At 34.0% G+C, this 19,132-nt stretch overlaps 1 protein-coding gene across 2 annotated transcripts; it reads right to left on the minus strand.

Annotated features, from left to right (window-relative positions):
• Positions 1-853: 853 nt before the first annotated feature.
• Positions 854-17,190, minus strand: LOC110708317 (E3 ubiquitin-protein ligase CHFR-like). Of its 2 annotated transcripts, none has more exons than XM_021886420.1 (15): positions 15,874-17,190; positions 14,403-14,485; positions 12,693-12,790; positions 10,859-10,923; positions 10,666-10,757; positions 10,417-10,540; positions 9,420-9,506; positions 8,633-8,726; positions 6,532-6,639; positions 5,179-5,279; positions 2,971-3,036; positions 2,805-2,892; positions 2,283-2,343; positions 2,053-2,116; positions 854-1,176 (listed from the first exon to the last, which is right to left on the minus strand). In XM_021886420.1, exons 1-15 carry the CDS (start codon positions 15,892-15,894, stop codon positions 1,045-1,047), a joined length of 1,284 nt encoding a protein of 427 aa, XP_021742112.1. In that variant the 5' UTR covers positions 15,895-17,190; the 3' UTR covers positions 854-1,044. The 2 variants fall into 2 exon arrangements, with proteins under 2 accessions (XP_021742112.1, XP_021742111.1); XM_021886419.1 differs by having other exon boundaries at positions 14,403-14,550; positions 15,874-17,188.
• Positions 17,191-19,132: the final 1,942 nt, after the last annotated feature.

Below are 19,132 nucleotides of genomic sequence, written 5' to 3' on the forward strand. Positions count from 1 at the left end.
GGATAAAAATGTTAATAATTTGATGTAATACATACATGGACTTGTTACTCTCAAGTAGCTTATATATTGACCGTTCAAGCTATTAATGCTACTATAAAGTTTTGGAGAATAATTGTCCAAGTCCAATAATTTGAGCCCAACAAATTTGAAATTGAGAGCTGTACAATTTCTGCATGCATGTAAAAATTGTTGATTATTGAGGTAATTATGTGAAAAAGATCGATAACTAACCTATCTATTAATGTCAACTACATAGGGACAAGATTATAAGAGCAAAAGATCATATTTCTTATAAAAGGATTATGAAAACATAGATAGTCTAAAACTCAATTATTGATCTGAGTTTAGCTTAACTTGGTTGCATGCTTGCATCCACTAGAGACGATGATACTTGTGAGTTGCGACCATCGAGTCAAATTTGAGTTTAGGGTTAGATATGACTGAAATTGATATTAACAGCCTTTCAAGTCGAGCTAAATCCTAAAATCCTACCCAATTCAATAAAATCTCATGTCAAGTTTGCACAGTAAACTTCAGGATTCATTATGAGTACCAAATATGAATACTTTTTCGTCGAAAATTGTCATATTGTCTTAACATCTCATTCCTAAGTATATAGCATACTTGTATTTTACATATATAACCTTCATATACCTCCACGGCTCCACTAATCACTTACATAAAGCTTGTGGAAATTGATCATAAACCATTATAATTTGAACATTACCCCTTCTGGACATTCTAAAATAGTAAATGCGGTTATTAATTTTGGGCAATGCGACTCCTAGTATCTCATGTTGTATTTCAAAATTTGAATTCCTATTTCCTAAATAACAACCTTGAAACATCATAATTAAATGAAAAACCAATTAACTGTTTAAATGAAGGGAATACAGAGCTGAAAGCATCAACACATAAGTCCAGATAAAAGTAAAATAAAACTTTTGAAGAAGAAAGATTACACAACTATTTCAGAATCAGCAGCAGACATTGCTGATCCTCGACACTCCCCTCCCAAACCGAAATTGTTTTTAATACTCTGCATCATGTATGGGAACCTCTAGTAGGTCGGCAAACATGATTACGCTTACGTGCATGATCTACACTGTGATGTTGCGTGCGACAAGCATGGCCATACCAACAGTCTTGCCTGCTTGATGCCTCCGGCGGTAGAAGCTATAAAATAAACAAGGAAAGCAATAATGAATGACAAGATTTAAAGGAGAAACATGTAAGTGCAGAAAGAATGAGAAGAATAAGAACAAGCACTAATGGCAAATTCAAAGCATGGTAGAAGATTCACGAATCATGGGTAACAAATTGTTAATTACAATAACAGTTTACATTAACAGTTCCTCAATCTATCTCAAAATAATTTATACATAATATCATATGACTTTTGAAATCAAATCTTGTCAACTATAAGGTCTATAACTATTAAATTTTACTGATGTATCAATAATAAAAAGCTACATAGTTACAAAAATTCAAAAATCAATTACTAAATAGGCATTTTAAAGCTTAAACATAGCTAGGGCTACAACCTACTAACTTGGTCGGGGTCAAACAACGCTTGGGCAATGCCTGTTTATTGAGTAAAGAAAACAAGATAATTTAGCAAATGAGCCAAACTTGGACAATTTTTTGTCCAACTTACTAATGTTTGCAAATTCTGTATGAAAACTGTTTTGTATTAAGTCGGTTCAAATAGGTTAAACCTTGGTTCATTTGCAGCCCTAAAGGCCTAAACATAATATTTCAACAGCAAGCTTTGCCCATTACAGAGCACAATTTGGAATATAACTGAGGCCTTTAGAGAGAGCTGTACAATCTAAGTAAGCATACTTATTTTGAGACCAGTAACTATAAACAAGACGTGAAAGCCTATTGCTTTAACTTGCACAATCTGGTGGTTATACCAGGACAGTAAATCAAGCAGATAACAAACATGTATAAGAGCCTACAATTACAAAACATTGGCAGCCTTTATTTTAAACCTTGAAGTCTGTTACTACCAAACAAGAATAATGAAAGAATGGCAGAAGTGCTTACATGGACAGGCAATGAAATCCGGAACCAGTAAAGAAGAAATGAAACCAGTGTGTTGTAACAATCACTGCACAAAATAGGACCAAGACACAGCAAAGAATTTTAGGAAAACAACTATGAAATGCTAAGCGTAGAATTATGGATTGTGTCAAGTCAACCTGAGTTCTTCAAGTCAAATAGTACATGATATAACATTGTAACCCTTATTATAATAAAACATCAAAGCAACTTACCTGCAGACGTAAGTGCCAGCAGTTATCATCTCAGGATGCTTCAAATGCAATCTTGAACGATCTGTGGGACACACATAAAAATTGCAGGTTCAGGGCTGCGTGCTCATTATGCAAATTGTTGAGAAAAGAAATTGCGTGCTAAAAAACTCCCAAAAACATAATCAAAGATATATGAGACTATGGGAAGCAAATAAAAGTTACTGGGATTATGTTCCTAAACCAAACACAGAAAGTGCACACCAAGTGACATCTTTGCAGATAATTAAAATCAGGGAAGATCACACACAGAATGACAGAATAGAGCAAGTAAAATGAAATTCAAGACATTCGTGAGCTTAGAGTACCTAGAAGGTCCATTTCTGCGCTTTTTCTAAAATAAAAAAATATGACAAGGATTCCAGAAATTTGACCACAACCACATCATTTTTCAAGGATAAATAACATCACCTTTTATGTATGACACACAGTATTAAAAAAAAAGGGAAAAAAAATTGAATTTTTTTAAAAATAACACAGCATTACCAATTTCTTGGTTGTCCAATTTTGTAATCCATTCGGCAATCACTTCTTGTAGTGTTGTACCCATCTGTCTTATGCACCTATTAGTGATCTACAAAAAGACTCCATAAGGTAAAAGAACAAAAAAAATCAGAAGAGTTTAAAAGCATCCACTTTATTAAATACACACATCTTGCTCAAATTCATTCCTTTCATGCGCTGTGGATGGGATATTAAACACTCTGTGCTCGGAGATCTGAAATAAAAAAAGTAATATTAATAAAACAAATAGCACCAGTAGATATTAGGCAATGAGAAGAAGCAACTACAAAAAGTCAAAGGACGACCAGGAATACATCTAATGACAGGAAGAAAGTTTGATATCTGTTTCCTGTTTTCATATCATTTAAACAAAAACTCCGAGAAAGCTACTGCACCATAGGTGTGATATCTGATTTCATATCAAGAATCGAGGAAAACAACTATATCCCATTTTACTCGGACTCGGGTACTCAGAACGGACACAAGTGTATGTCCAAGTGTCAGACTCGGCTATTTTGTGAAAAATGTTCCATGATTTTAGCCAAAATGAAGTGTTTAATGTTTCACCCATGTCAGAGTGTTGAGGATCTAACACACGTACTTGAGGTGAAAACAAAAGTTCAAGTAACATTGAATGTATTCTAAGAGAAGACAAGCAAACAAATTGAGCAGGTCCGGTGCACCCTTATGTTCTTTTAGTGTGTGCTCCTAAAACAGTGAATAGTACTTAAAGATGCACCAAAAGAGAGCTTAGAAAGTTCAAGAGCACACATATAAGCTCAGACAGACTGCCAAAGGGAAATGGCCTACTAAACAGGAGAAGGTGATTATCAGTCTCACAAATGGCAAGAAAAACTACGCACATCGAGAAAGATAGATTGTTTGTTTCCGCGAGGATCCCAACAATTCGCAGCCCCATCCTTGCCCCAAGAAATAATGTTTTATTAGTGTGCCCCTTTGCAGAGAAGATATGGTAAAGGCTGCAGATTGTTTTGAAGAACAGCTGTCATTAGTATTCACTATGGAATCTTACTGGCAAAGCTATACAGCAGAAGCCTTGAACTTAACCCTTATCAATGTATTAGATCTCTAAACAACACTTGCTGCAGGAGGAAGCATGGAAGTGGAGCTGTTCCCAAGTGTCTCAAACAGCTACAAGAGAAAATACTTCTTTATTTAGGTGATCAGCAAAAACCCCAAGCAAATATGAATTTTCAAATCACCCAATCCTGGTCTCTAAGGATTCCCTCAATGAATTAAAGTTTCAAGGAGCACCTCCTCACAGAAAGTCCAACATTAGAAGCATAAATATAAAAAGGAATAGATGGAAAGCTGCTTCCTTGAAAGTAACTATATCAAATTGTCATCAACTAGAGTAGAAGCATATGTGGCTAAAATTCTAAAAGAGATTTACTACAGAAAGTTTGTGCTATTCCTAAGCCTATACCAATTGGAGTCATGTTCAACAGAAACTAACACACCTATTTTATATATCACATACACTGATTTAAAACATGAACATTCCACAACTTCATTAGCAAAAGAAGTCCCAACACACAAAGATGCTTCCCCATGACATGAAGATAGAGGAATCTAATGTTTGAGATTCAGCTAAAATTACATAAAAAGGAAGAAACCAAGGACTGACATGCGATTTTTCAAAAATTCATGGAAGCCTCAACTGTGTTATTTAACGTTGCAAATACAGCCCAACCCCCCACCCCCGCGCCCGACTTCCAAATCACTTGAAAGGCTAATGTTCTTCTAAAGGTGAGAGATGGCCGCTGGAGCTGGATAGGATTATTAAGACAAATTATATGCTCCAAAAGCAGTGATCCATTGGCTATTTTCCATGGCATCTGTATATTTTCAATGATGAACCCTGCTCGGATGTCTATATTCAATTGCAGATGATACATACTCTTTGGGCAAATCTATTTTCTTTCCAGATAAGCTATTTGCTTTGCCTAGATACAAATCCACTTTATAGGGATAAATGGCTAGAGAAGAATTCACATTTTAAAAAGCAACCTCACCACGCAATTTTCTGAAGGATATATTAAGATGAGAAAATTTGAAACTCCCCACCTACATAAACCTACTTTCACTTAATCGGATGATAGTGCTATGAGCGTCCTAGAGACGCCCACGATTGCTGGATACCAAAACAAACTTTGCTCAGAGGCTCTTAAAATTGTAACAACACATTAAGATAATCAAACAAAAGACACATCAATATGTATAAAATGATTTCAGAGCAGGATACATTAAATGATTCTAAATTCACCAATATAGAGCACAAGACACAATTGATACATGTAGCCAAAGGAAAGTACAAAGCCAATTTAAAACATACAGGTCTGAAAGTTTCAAGTTGGCAGATGGGGTGACGATCTGTCCTAGTAACTCCCTGAGCGTGCCAATAAGCACCGCAATATGTTCTATCGCAACCACAACCTACAAAAAATTTAGCAACTAGAAATTGGGATCATATTTTTAAAACCAAGTTGTCAGCAACGACTTCACAACTACATAATACGGGAAATGAAGATTTCAATTGACAGAATCAAGACTAGTTCCAACAGTAGTACTAATTTACAGAACGTCAAACTTAATATAGCTTTGTTTTCATTTTAATGAACTGGTGTAACTACAATTCAGAAAAACATTACTTTCTAACACTACCACCCATGGTTTATAGCTGTTGCAGCCAAATATCTTGGTTGCAATAAGCTCCAAAGAGATAAAAGGCTTTGAGGTATACAGATATACATCCAAAAAGGGATTAGGTTGCATGCTTAAGCAGAATGATAAGGTTATTGTGTATGCATCTTGACAATTGAAGCAAGAGGATTGATCCACCCAAATCAGAACTTGGAGCTGGAGCAGCCCACAGCTACACAGTAGTATTTACCTCAAGATAAAGCAATATCACCTCAATAGGGCAACATTAAGATTAATAGACCACAACTCCACATGAGTCTCAGATACATCCTCACTCAAGGAACTACTTATGAAATGGAGATCCAATACCAAAGAGAAAAAGCCGATGCAGTCACAGATGCATTGAGTAAAATGTCTAGGCAATGCAGTGAAGAAATTTCAAGAAGCTTGGTGGCTTAGCCTTGAAATTATAGCTTATGGTCAAGTCCAGTCTTGGTATAACTATTCACATATTATGATTCCATTAACATTTATAGGGATCAAAAGAAATCAACCTCAATTACTCATAATGATTGAACATATTCACCAATATAATATTTATAAAATATTCAATGTTTCAAGATTCTTGAGAAAGCTAATGCTGATAATATTAATGACCCATTTGGTAAGTGGTAATAAATGGTGGTCATGGGAATGAATTTGCATAAATCTGTAAAAAAAAAAAAAAATCAATCTTTATTCCCTAGACAATGCCAGTTCATCCCAAATAATCTCCTCCCTCACAAATTTTCAGTTTTCATCACCATCCAAAATGACTTAGGGGGTGGAATTGAGTGGTAATAGACTTTTAGTCTTTTATTAAGAAAAACACAAGTTAGGTAATGAGATTGCATTATAATGGAAATTAAGATGTTGCTTTGCTTTTCAAATCATCACTTAATTTCATTTACATTACCGCTCCAAATAAGTCGTAAGGCCTTTGCAGCCGTCATTATCAACTAAATAATAAAGTAGATCAAATAAAGCGAGAGTTATAAGAAATTACAATGTTGTGGAATGCTAATATTAGATCTTGATGGCATCATCCCACCACATGCATGGCATTGCAAATGGGCACTATTCTCAGTGCAACGGAAACCTCCAGATTGAGTTCCTGTAGTAAAACAGAAGTTGCACGCATTAGATAAGGGGAAAATAGGAATAAAAGATTGTACAAAAGATAAATTGCCAAATGAAACCCGCAATGTAAAGCATTTACTGGATCCTTAAATACATCATCATAGTGGATGAAACTTCTGATTAAATTAATTATTTTTTATGTAATCCAATTAGAAATGCAGATATTTCCACTACACAAGATCAAAGCCACCGCCATTTTTTACTATAAAAATGAAAATACCAAATAAAAGTTGAACAAAAATCATGTGGGGGACAATTGGTGATTAGTTGGAACTGCATAAAATTTTATTTTCATTCAAAAAACCAATTCCCTACTTTCACATTCTCCTCAATATTTGAACTGGAGTTCTTCTAACAGTTTGTATAAGGTTTGTAACATCGAAATTGATATTGTATATAGTGCGAATCTGAGTTCTGAAGATTGAAATACATAAAGAAGGACGGAAAGAGTATAATTGGTCTCAAAAATTAATTTCCTTTCTTCAATTCCTATCCAGACAAAAACTTTTATACATTAAACTGTATATCGTCAGCTACAACATAGAAGATTTAATAAGTCAAGTTTAGTTGACAGTAAAATTCACTTGCAAGTTAAGAAGATCTGATAATTAAAATAAAATATATTCTGACTCCCAATCATATGAATGACGGTGTAATATTCATTTCCAATTTGCTTCATTGGTATAAGTGATTTTTCAAAACAAAAGAATATTTGTGAAACAAGACTAGAACAAGAAAGAAAAATGCATGACCACATAAAGATGTGGACTTAGCCCATATCTTATAGCTACAAATTTGGAGCATTTTGTTAGCACTGAAAAAAACAATTTATGTAAAGCACTATGAAAGGGAGTAATGATGATAATTCCCTCCATAATTTATAGATCTTCTCATTTGCATTTCAACGATATACAATGCACATCTTTGATTATGAAAATTTGACATTATGATAATATATACTAGGTTAGCACCTGTGCGAAGCACGGGTTTCACAGTAACTTATCTTTGGATTTTTGTTTTCACAGTTTTTTTTTTTTTTTTTTTTTTTTTTTTTTTGAGTTCAAAATGTTGTTCATAAGTTCACTTTAATTATTGACCTCAATTATTATGCTAATAACTTTCCTAAAAAAAAATATTATGCTAATAACGCTTTTTAATCAATATCAATTTTGTTGTTGTAAAAAAAAAAAAAAAAAAACAAACAAACTATGCTAATAACTCCTAAAAAGACTCCAACAACCTAATATCAACATAAATTAGCAAAATAATAGATTCCTAATTTAAATTAATTACCTAAAAAATAGTAATTATCTATTTAAAATTAATAAGCATTTTGTTTCAAAAAAAAAAGCAAAAAAGAATTTGAGCGGGAAAACTTTTCATAAGATAGCGCCACGTATACAACTTTGGAAAAAGATGACATCAGCGATTGCTACTTTAGTATAAGTTATAGATTGGTACAAACCTAAAAAGATCTAACATGAAATTTTATTTTCTTATATCATCAAATACAGGAAAAGTTATCTTACTTTAACCACTAGAATAGTAAGCACAAAGATTTTTAAAGAATTGATGGGAGTATGCCCTTTAGGCATAAAGTTATACTTCCTCCATTTTTTTAATATTGCACCACTTACCTTTTAAGGAAGTTTCACATTTATTGCACCATATCCATTTTAGGAAAAGAAATTTATGTGTTCACACTATAAATACCTAATATACCCTTGCTTTTCAACCCTTACTTTTATTTTGAGCATACAATCACATGGGCAACTTGGTATTTCTACCTTTCTCTCTCATCCTTTTTTCCACTACCAAAAAATTTGTGTCAAACCCTTATGGTGCAATAATAAAAGAACGGAGGAAGTATTAAAAATCAATTAAAAATTTAGGAGCATAAAATAAATTTTACGAGATGTATGGTCAATTATAAATATGTATCAACTGCTTAAACAAGAGTACAATACCACATTGAGGGCATGATAATTCCATTTCTACACGCTCTTCATGAATTGGTGAACGTGCCCTCTTTTGACGATTTCCTTTTCCGTTTGTAATGACCTAAAATGCATAAGCAATCTAATTGGTCTAGGTATAGTAAATGAAGAGACTCTTGACCTCCTTCCTTAACCCCCCAAACCCTCAAATTTTCATAAATTTCATGAAATTCATTAAAAAAAAAGTAATTTTGGGGAAAAATAATCTGGAAACAGGGGGAGAAAATTATGAAGATGCATAAACATGTGCAGAAAACAATAGACACTATTTAAGAAAACTTACACTGAAACAAATCATTTAAATTTTTGAGTTCAATCATCAATTATAATTTGATAACAGGACCGCGATGAAAGGAAGAAGGCTTTGGGGGAGGGGATACTGAGAATATAGAGAACAAGGGAAAATAGAAGGGAAAGCGTCATACTGCCATCAAAACCATTTTCTAATTAGGAGTTAATGAAATGAGCAAGTAGCATAACATTAACGTATAAAAAGAACAGCAGATGAAAGTTTTTTACATCAATCATTTCATTGCATCTCAAAGTATACTCTGTTGTTCTTCGAGATTTCCCATTAAAAAATGTTATAGCACCAAGAAATTAACAAGATCAGGATAAAACATGACATCATGCAACTCTAAATATATTCACAAATAACCAACAACTAAATCAATTTTCAATGAGCGATAAAAAACTCTAGAGCGCCATGATTATGGTCCTTAATATCTTAATCATAGATGCTGAAGTAATCACTCACAAGATTGGACTTGATGGTTGCATAAGAATCTAATATAGCAAGTTCTTCTGTAGAGCGCCGTAATGAAGCATCTGCCTGCAAAATGTCCTACAGAAAAAAGAAGCACGTCACTGAAGCTCGCACCAAAAGCTGCAAGCATTCTGATTTCAAAATTATATAAAGTGATTTCATTCATCAATAATACTTCCTGAGATAGGAAATGTTAGGTCCAAAAACAAGCAAAGTATTCAATATGACAGATTGACAGCTATCATTATCTTCCACAGTTATTACTTAAATGAAGGCTTTCAATACCACTAAAAATCAGATCAAATATTAGTATTGTCAACTTGTAGCCTATTGTTTGCAAACAAATTAAGGCCCTTTCCTATTCACCTTATTTTCACTTATTTTAGAGAGGGGGGGGGGGGGGGGTAGAGGAAAAAAACCATTTCAAACAAATCCAGGTAAGATAAGTAATGGAAAATTAAGTTCTAATAAGGGTTATTAAGGGTAAATCAAGTTCAAATTTCAACTAAATAAGCTATAATAAGTCTAGATAAGATAAGCTCAAATAAATTTAGATAAGATAAGAAAATATCAAGTGAATAGAACACAGCCTAAGAGAGTTTAAGTTAGAGATCAATAAACAAACGTGCTAACATTTAAGCTTAGATAAAGAACAATTGTCTTACACATTGACAACAGTGATGATAAGGCATAAGGCAGAGATGAAAATTCTAGTAGTATATGAGAGTTTATATGTCCAGTGATTGCAATTGCAAGATGGTATCAACAGAAATGCACAACCAGTCTAACTTAACATCTAAACAATAACTCTACAATTTTGGACTGACACATTCATCATATTAATTATGGAATACATAACTAAGATGGGTGAGAACAGAACAAGTTGATAGCTTTACGCTATTTTACATCACTCAACCAGCAATTCAATATTAATCATATTCATTCCAAAAATGGATATTTACACAAAGGAGGAAGAATGTTGTAGCACCTCCTCAATACCATGGAGAAAATGATTTCTTCCAACAAATTGCACAACTGCTCTACACTGGGGGCATAAGACACTTGAATGTTTCTTCTGGCACCTCTTTAACCACTCTGAGAAGCACCCATTGCTGATAACATCAAGAACATATGCAGCAGAAGCTGATTAATCCAAAGCAAATAATCCACTTCTTTTTAACTAAAACTAATTAGGCCAGCCAAAAAAATTGTTAATGAAACTTAAAATTTGACAAACCAGAAATTATGAAGGCAAGGAGCTACTGTCACAACATCATGCCAAACATTCAAGCAAATGCAGCATTTTGTGTGCTCCGAATCTAGAAATATCTGAAGAAAAAAAACCACATTGGCAGACATAGTAAGAAACAAAACTTAAACCTCCAACTAGCCAAAATAGAACAGTTCTCAAACTATTAACATAAACCAACCTTTAACTTATTCTCAAAGCGTTGTTCTTGGACAGGCATCACCTCAAATTTAAAGCTAAGATGCTCTGCATACCAAAAAAAAGGAAATTAATTGAAACCATAAAGTCGTAAACCTCAGAATGTTACCAATTGCTAGTATTTTATATCATGTTTGTATATCTCTGAAAACTCTACATATAGCATATGGAGACCTAGATGCGGTAATGCAGTATAAGGAATAAGTAATGTATAAAAATAAATACATACAAACATATTTAACAATAAAGCAAGCAAGAAGGATGTCTTATGGCTGATAAATTTATTTCTAATTTATTTATTCAATCATGAATTGAATACTATACACAAATTAATACGGTTCTGAGAAGATACAGGCCAGTTGGTTCATCTCTTCAACTGTACAAAACCCCAATGTAAGGACATCTATCCTCCCACTTTTAGCTCCTTACTTATGTCAGTACTAAGTACGAAATCTCACTATTCTTTCCTCAAGTGCACTCATATCAGACACACACACACACACACTCTTATTCTATATGTAGAAAAGAGCTCATATGAGAGCACCTCTCTTATATGAGAATTAATTTAAATTCAAGAATTCATCTAAGCATAAAACTCAATATCTACCGTCAAAATTAGTTCCTTGATGTGTGTCCCTCTTTCTATCTCATTACTCTTAGATCTCTCTAGTTGCACACGTTTCTCTCATCCTTCATACTGATTACAGTGAAACACCACTGGCTACTAGAGTTGTCAGTCTTGTCAGCTACTGTCACAGAAGCTATAGAGCTGATGACAAGAAAAAAAAAAAACTTGTGATGCTGGTAGTTATGATAAGGTGACACTCCCTCTTTCTCTCTCCAAGTCTGAAACCAGGAAAAATAGCTTGCTCTTCTACTACCTGAACCACCCGTCCATCATATTACTCACCAACCAAAATAACCATTCTAAACCCACACCTTATTCCTGAGTTTTGCAACCTAAGCACTCCCTAACATATTAAAAGATAGACTTGCTCTACCATTACAGGATCTAAACCCTTTGTTTTGAGTTACAAAGTATGTAATAGACCTCTAATTAAGAATTTAAGATGCTTGGCTGTAAAGCCTGTGATAAGGAATATGTGACTTATGGGTGTGCTTATAGTCAAATAACGTGGTTATATTATCCTTGTAGAAAAAATACAAGAAATTGAAAGCTTTGAAAGGACTCAATGAAAGGTAGATGTCTATGCTAGTGAAATCCATCGGAACCAGTCAAGCCATTTTGATGGTATTCAGGAGTGCAAATAATGAGCAGGAAAGTCAAAGGGGTGAGTATTTTCATTCATAGTTTATGGCAATTATATTAATTATAAAGCTTTGAATTTCATAAGACAAACTATCATTAAGTTTATATGATAGATAAGTTGATTAGTTGATGGAGTATATATGTTAGAGTTCAAGATAGTTAACTAGTTTCACGCTTGGTAAATTAAGCTTGCTTTTAATAATGTCCTTTTGAGTTTCATGAGCAAATATGATATTAATTCATCATGAAAATGATTTGGTATACAGCTTTAGTCTGGTTCTATGATTTGACCTATATTGAAAATCATTTAGTTTATATAAGTTTTAAGACACCAAAACAGCCTAATAAGTAATGCCCTTTCAAACAAATGTTAAGTCACTTCCTTTGCCAATAATTTTAAACAAACAAGACAAACATTGAGGATTAGCCTACAATTTGATATGTAGAGCAGAACATGCATTTTCATGAAAAAGAAAAAGTGAAGCCTTGGTTACATGATAATCATGTCCTCGTAATTTTGAAAACCTTCTAAAAATCAATAACTGACCTACTTTAGTGGAAGCTGGCACTATTTCACAGCCACACTTAATACTAACTACATCTTCACTCTCCAGTATAGCCCCGTCAATGAGTATAATACTTGACCTGCATCATAAGATCACCAGAAAAGAAAGTAAGAAATCAAGGATAAATCTGTAATGCAAAAGGATATCTACATTTCATAACAAGAAAGAGAAACAATTATATGCAAGAGATAAGACACTGACCTACATTAAATACAAGGTTATCTGAAAAGGTAAAGGAACAACAAAAATCTGGAATGTAAATGGTACCAATACTTCAAAATAAGAATGATCAAAATATATTTACTCATGGTTGGCACTGGGCCATCGTGAGCTGGTCACAACCCATGGCATGGTATGAACAGGCACCAGGCCAATGACATTCAATATCCTGAGTTACGACATTATACATAAGTGTCATGCCTTCTCCACCAAGAATGCAGCCCAAACATGGCACAAGAGGCAGCCAGCAGGCCAATGGTTGCCATGAGGACTTTCTTAAAGGAACATTCTATACAGCAAATGATACATTGAGAGTTTTGAGACTCACAGTATCCTAAGAATGAATACTCTAATTATGAGGTTTCAAGAAGACAGGGTGAAGAATATCATCACTATTGCTTTTATAGTAGATATAATCTATTTTGCACACCCCAAAGTCTCTTTTCTTCCCTTTGACCTTCAGGCCCTCCATTAGTGGTTAGTAATGGAGTGATGGGTCCAATACCAAGTTATAAATTTCATAATATAATATATCCCATTATCCCAACCGAGATGTGTCAAAACAGTAACAACAAAAAAGTCATCTAGAATTAAAGTCAATGCCTTGCTTTCAATAGGGTTACCTTCCACCTTTTTACAGCTCCAAAACTCATACACCTCATTTTCAGCTCACCTATATGGTATCTAACAACCAGCTTACCAACTGCATGCTCTGGACTCTAACTCACATTGCCCTATTCTGACCTAATCTCCCCAAAACTATGTTTCTCTCCCTAATCCTCTTCTTCCCTCTTCTGTCTGACTCTTTTTGAGGAATGAACACAGTCAATATATACATTTAGCCATGTGACTCATGGTTCTCCTGTGAATCAAGATAACCTCAATGTGGCAAAGCTTTGACAAGCCTCATATAACAACCATGATCAGGAGCAGCTACAGCAAACCTTCAACTATTTGAACGAGTTTCAGGCTAACTTACTCTTTTGATCCCTTACTGACTTCCTGGACATGATCATGGGTTCTTTAAAGATTTATATTCTTAAACTATTTGAACCTATCACATCATGGATTCTTTTAAAACGCAAGGGCATACACTTTTGAATCTATCAAATAAAAATTGTATTCATAGCCAAAACTCAATGAAAGTAAAACTAACATCTAAAACCTTAAGGCATAATGCATGTAATTGCTTAAATGAAAAAACAGTCATTCATGTAAATAACATCCTACACATGATCCAATATTAATAAAAACTATAAATTCATTCAAAAGTTTTCATACATTACAAAATCATATCAACGCATGTCAGGAAAACTTGCTTTTTTTAAAAATATATATATATACCTGCCCCTCCCCTTCCCTTCCCCCTCAAATATATGGTATAACTCAAAAATCTACACAATTTATTCTGTTTTGATAAAGTCCCTCATCAAGATATATTGGCTCGAAAGGAAACAAGACAGGATGTGTACCTTTTGTTTCTGATAGTGGCTGAACATCGATCAGAGTTCCTTATAATCTGGCACCATTCAAGCCTATCGGAAGTAGATGAGATCTGTGAACATACAATTGTATCATCTGAGCTAATCTCAATGCTTGCATAGCTTGAATCAGATGGCACTACAAAGATGCAAAAGAAACTAAAGGGTTATTTGAACTCATATAATAAGAAAATGAAACCAACTATAACTTACATTCAAACTCATATGCTAAGAAAATGAAACCAACAATAATTTGTATTCAAAACATAAAAAACTGTATTCCCTGGTTCTAAACAAAGGTCCATTCAGTGAAAAACACATGATCAGTAATGGCATCAAAAGTGAAATGAAAATATGATGATGCCTCACTGGATAAATCTTCCCAGCTAGCTGTTAAATATTATGTCATACACTCGTACTCATCTAGCATCCAATTTTCTAAAATTTGAAATCCTGCTACAATATGCTTTAATAAGGTGTTTAATGGAAGCATCTGGAGAAACTCTTGGTTTCAAAACCAATTACGAAACAAATAAAATAAAAATGAAGAAGAAAATAAGACACGAAAAACAGAAGGAACCCCCTAAAATTGAACCGCTTTGATATTGGATTGAGGCAGGCCAGGCAGCAGTTCCCATTACCTGTCTGTCCTCTCTACAACTATAAATGTCCTGATTCCTAAAGTCATAACATAATAAAACTGTTCAATACAAGCATGCAGGTTGGTCTGTTTTGGCATGATTTACAAAAAGAACCAAGCTAAGCAAAAAGCCAATGTCTCAAGGTAGCAAGTTACTACTCGAGCAGGAATTAGCGGTAGCCACAGCGATTTCGGGATTAGAAAAGTTAATCCAATGACTGTAAAATTAAATTTCAATATAGTTACAGCTACAAGAGGGAAACTTTTGGATGGGAAGAAGTGAAGAACAATGAAATACCTTTTTTTTTTTAATTGAAGGAATGAACAAGAAATACATCCAACAAAAGGTATTGGCGATTTGGCATTTAGCAAAAATACATTGTAATTACCAATAAAAATGTAATTCCATAACACTAAATTTAGACATTGTAACACTTATAGACATAAATTGGCACAATTGCGAAAATTGGAACCTTGAAGAAATCTATAATTCTTGCAAATATCAGTAATCTACTTCCAAAAGAAAAATGCAGTCTTGTAAACAAAGAAAAGCATCCCAACCAAAATCAAACACCAAAAAAATGTACACAGTTATTATTAACAAGATTATTTCTAATAATTTATAAAATGCATGATTACAATAACTGAGAAAAACCCAGTTCATAATTCCTTAAAATTCAAAATTCTAACCTATAACAGCATTGAGGGTCAATCAAATTAGGAGGGTTTTCTTCCAAAAAATACTACCCAGAAAATAAATTTCAATAAAATGATGGTACAACTATTTGATAGACAGAAATTTAACTAAGGAAATTACTGTACCAAGTTTGGCCCAAACTTCATCAGAGGAATTTGAACCAGATGATTGCCCGACGTCCATTGAATTTTTTTTCAGGGTTTGAATTTTTCTTTTTTTTACGGTTTATTTTTTCTTAAATTTTGAAGGGAAAAAAAAAGTTGGGTTTTTAAAATGGTGATGAAAGTGGGTTGCCACTATGAGAACTTATGAAGCTTGTGAGGGAAGATGGAGACGAAAAAAACGAAACCAATTGTTATATTGATAAATTTTAGAGAAATTCTATCTGCTAATCACAATTTTTTCTTTTCTTAGTGGTAAAGTATGAAACTTTTTATTATCAATGGTTATCACGAATTAATAAAACTAAGCTAATGGTAACATTAATAATATTAAAACATCATTAAACAATTACTCAGGGTTAATTTTAGATTAAGTAATAATAGATTTACATTAATATCCTTCAATTTTTTTTAAATAAAAACAAATAATACAAACCCCTCCCCAACCACCAACCCTCCTTTCCTTGCCGGAGCTCAGCTTGGTGTGGCGGACGACGTCTCAACCCTCTACCCCGCCGGAGACCCTCACCACCAACACCCCAATACCAAAACGAGCACCCCTCCCTTGTTCCCGACCCACCCTCTCTCTTCTTTCATAACCACCAAATTAAAACCGCTTGTCGGAACGCCGAAATCAGCCATCCTCCCTAGTCGGAATCAACCACCCTCCTCCCTTCCCCGATTTCTTCTCATTTCCCAAATATGGGTTGAAATTTCTAGGAGTTTTGGTGATTTTGGGGTCAAATTTGTTGACTTTAGGGGGTCAAATTTATCGAAAATGCTAATTCTTGGGGTCGAATTTGTTGGTTTTGGGTTCGAATTTGTTGGTTTTGGGGGTCGAATTGCTACTTTAAGGGTCGAATTTGTTAATTTTTGGAGTCGAATTGGTTAAATATGTTGATTTGGGGTCGAATTAGTGGTCAGAGCTAGGTTTCACAGGTTTGATACGTGTGGAGGTGGTGGTTAGGGTGGTTTTCGAGGAGGGGGAAATGGGTAGGATCGGGTTGGTGTCGATGCGCGAGGTGGTTATGCGCTGGGGTGTTATTGGGGAGAGGGAAGAGGGAGAGGTGGTGGTGCCGCCGCTTTTGGTGCTGTCGTTGCACTTCCTTTCCGACCTTAGCAGCAGTTTAACAATGGTGGTGGTGGCTCTAATGGAAGAAGATGGAGGAGGAAAAAGTAAGGAAGAAGATGGAGGAGGAAAGACATAAGGGTATTTATGTCTTTTTACTGTCTAATAGCTAAACCATGTTAAAGATTTTAACAAATTATTTAACTTAAGTTACCATTAGCTTAATAATATTAATATGTGATTACCATTGATAATCAAAAGTTTTAGGCTTTACCACTGAGAAACAAAAAAGTTTGTGATTACCAGAGAGAATTTCCCTAAATTTTAAATAAAACGGATGTTTAGTAAATTACTGAGCATCCATTATAAAGTGACAATAAAATGTGCAAAAGTTACACTAAAACGCATAAAAGTTACCCTGACATATATAAAAGTTATTTATGCTTCATTGATAAATTTGACAAAAGTGACACTAAATTTGACAAAAGTGACACTAAATCTGACAAAAGTGTACCCGATGTACAGTAAATTACTGAAAACCAGATGTATAAAAAAGTTTTCCTTGTTATATACTTCTCGCCTTCTCGGTTTTCTTTTACTTGCAACACACCTTTTAGGCACGTAGTTTTAGGAGATAATTAGTGAGGGTAAATGAGCGATTTTATCAGTATAATTTTTACATGAAGATTAGAATAGAGTTAAGTATCCTTTGTAAAAATTATAATGGATAATTCATCTGTTTACATTACATAAACTCGACCTCAAAACACGTGCCACAAGGCTGTGTTGCAAGTAAAAAGAAACAGAGGAAGTATTAGACTCTCTCCAATGGTGAGACTTGAATGAGTTTTTTTTAAGGGAGAGAGAGTATTTTTTTTGCAAAGAATACCAATACACAAACTCTTAATAACACCCGGTTTACACTTAATTAGTGTAAATTGGGCTGGGCTGGGCAACTTCATCACCGAGAAAAATGATTTTGAGGAGAGAGAAAATGATTTAATAGCGAGGTGGTCGTCTATGGAGAGATGATCGAGGATTATGAAGAGGAGTTCTTCGTTGAGGAGGTCGAAGGGGTTGTTGTTGTTCTCATGCTTCATCGATTTCGCCATTGAAGGATTGAAGGAGAGAGAAAATGGAGGAAAGTAGAGGGAGAAGTATTGTAGTTGCTAATTGTAGAAAAAAAATGGTTGAATTTTGAGGAAAGTGAATACTCCTGTGATGGAGGATAATTGTATTGAATTGTATTGTTGGGAAGAAGGTGGTAAGGGCAGACTATAATTGATTTCGCCATTAAAGGAGAGAGAAAATAGAGGAAAATACTTGCTAATTGTAGAAGAAAAGAATAACTTTTTTATTTTGATACTCTGTTTTTGTGGAAAAAAAAAGGACACTTTTGTGAAAAAAAAGGGTCACTTTTGTGTAAAAAAAGGGTCACTTTTTTGTAAAAAAAGGGTAACTTTTGTGAAAATATAGGTCACTTTTGTAAAAAAAAAAAAGGTCACAAAATTCCCTAAATACGCTACAATTAGCAAGTATTTTCCTCTATTTTCTCTCTCCTTTAATGGCGATTTCCGTGAATAATGTTAAAAGATAACAAAATTCCCTAAATACGCTACAATTTATTAAAATTCTAGACGTACCGTCCACGTCATCAATTGTAAATCAGTTTTTATTTTTTTAATAATTAGGTAGAAAATGCTAATTAGGGCTTGTTTGGCATCAGTTTTGGTTTTCAGTTTCCTGTTTTTTTGAAAACCAAAAACCAAAAACAGGAAACAAGAAAAAGGTGTTTCCACTTTTCTGTTGTCAGTTTTCAAAATTATCATAATTTTAATAAGTTTATATAATTTTTTATTCATTATGGGACTCATATCATATACTTTTTGAAAACAAAAAAAATAAAAAAACAGAAAACCACAACAATGCCAAACGAACCCTGAATTAGCGGTTTAATTTTCACCCCTTAACAAAATTACTCGACCAAAGTTAGAATATTACTATCAAAATAAAAAAAGAGTTGTTAAAAAGAAAGAAAGAAAGAAGAAATAAAGAAAAAAAAGAAAAACTCTCTGCCGCTAAAACTCTCATGTTGGTGCGCATTCCCCATCACGCCACCGCTGCCGTTAGCAACCACCGCCCACCACTACTCAA

Source organism: Chenopodium quinoa, unplaced genomic scaffold (assembly GCF_001683475.1).
Source record: "Chenopodium quinoa cultivar QQ74 unplaced genomic scaffold, ASM168347v1, whole genome shotgun sequence".
NCBI lineage: Eukaryota > Viridiplantae > Streptophyta > Magnoliopsida > Caryophyllales > Amaranthaceae > Chenopodium > Chenopodium quinoa.

What these genes read in the sequence shown, in the direction of transcription:
- LOC110708317 (XM_021886419.1), bottom strand. Translation starts at nt 15,931, where the DNA reads ATGGACGTCGGGCAATCATCTGGTTCAAATTCCTCTGATGAAGTTTGG. An exon ending in GCCACTATCAGAAACAAAAG is followed by an intron (nt 12,791 to 14,402) that starts GTACACATCCTG and finishes CTTATGATGCAG; the next exon opens with GTCAAGTATTATACTCATTG. An exon ending in CCTTGCCTTCATAATTTCTG is followed by an intron (nt 10,541 to 10,665) that starts GTTTGTCAAATT and finishes TGATGTTATCAG; the next exon opens with CAATGGGTGCTTCTCAGAGT.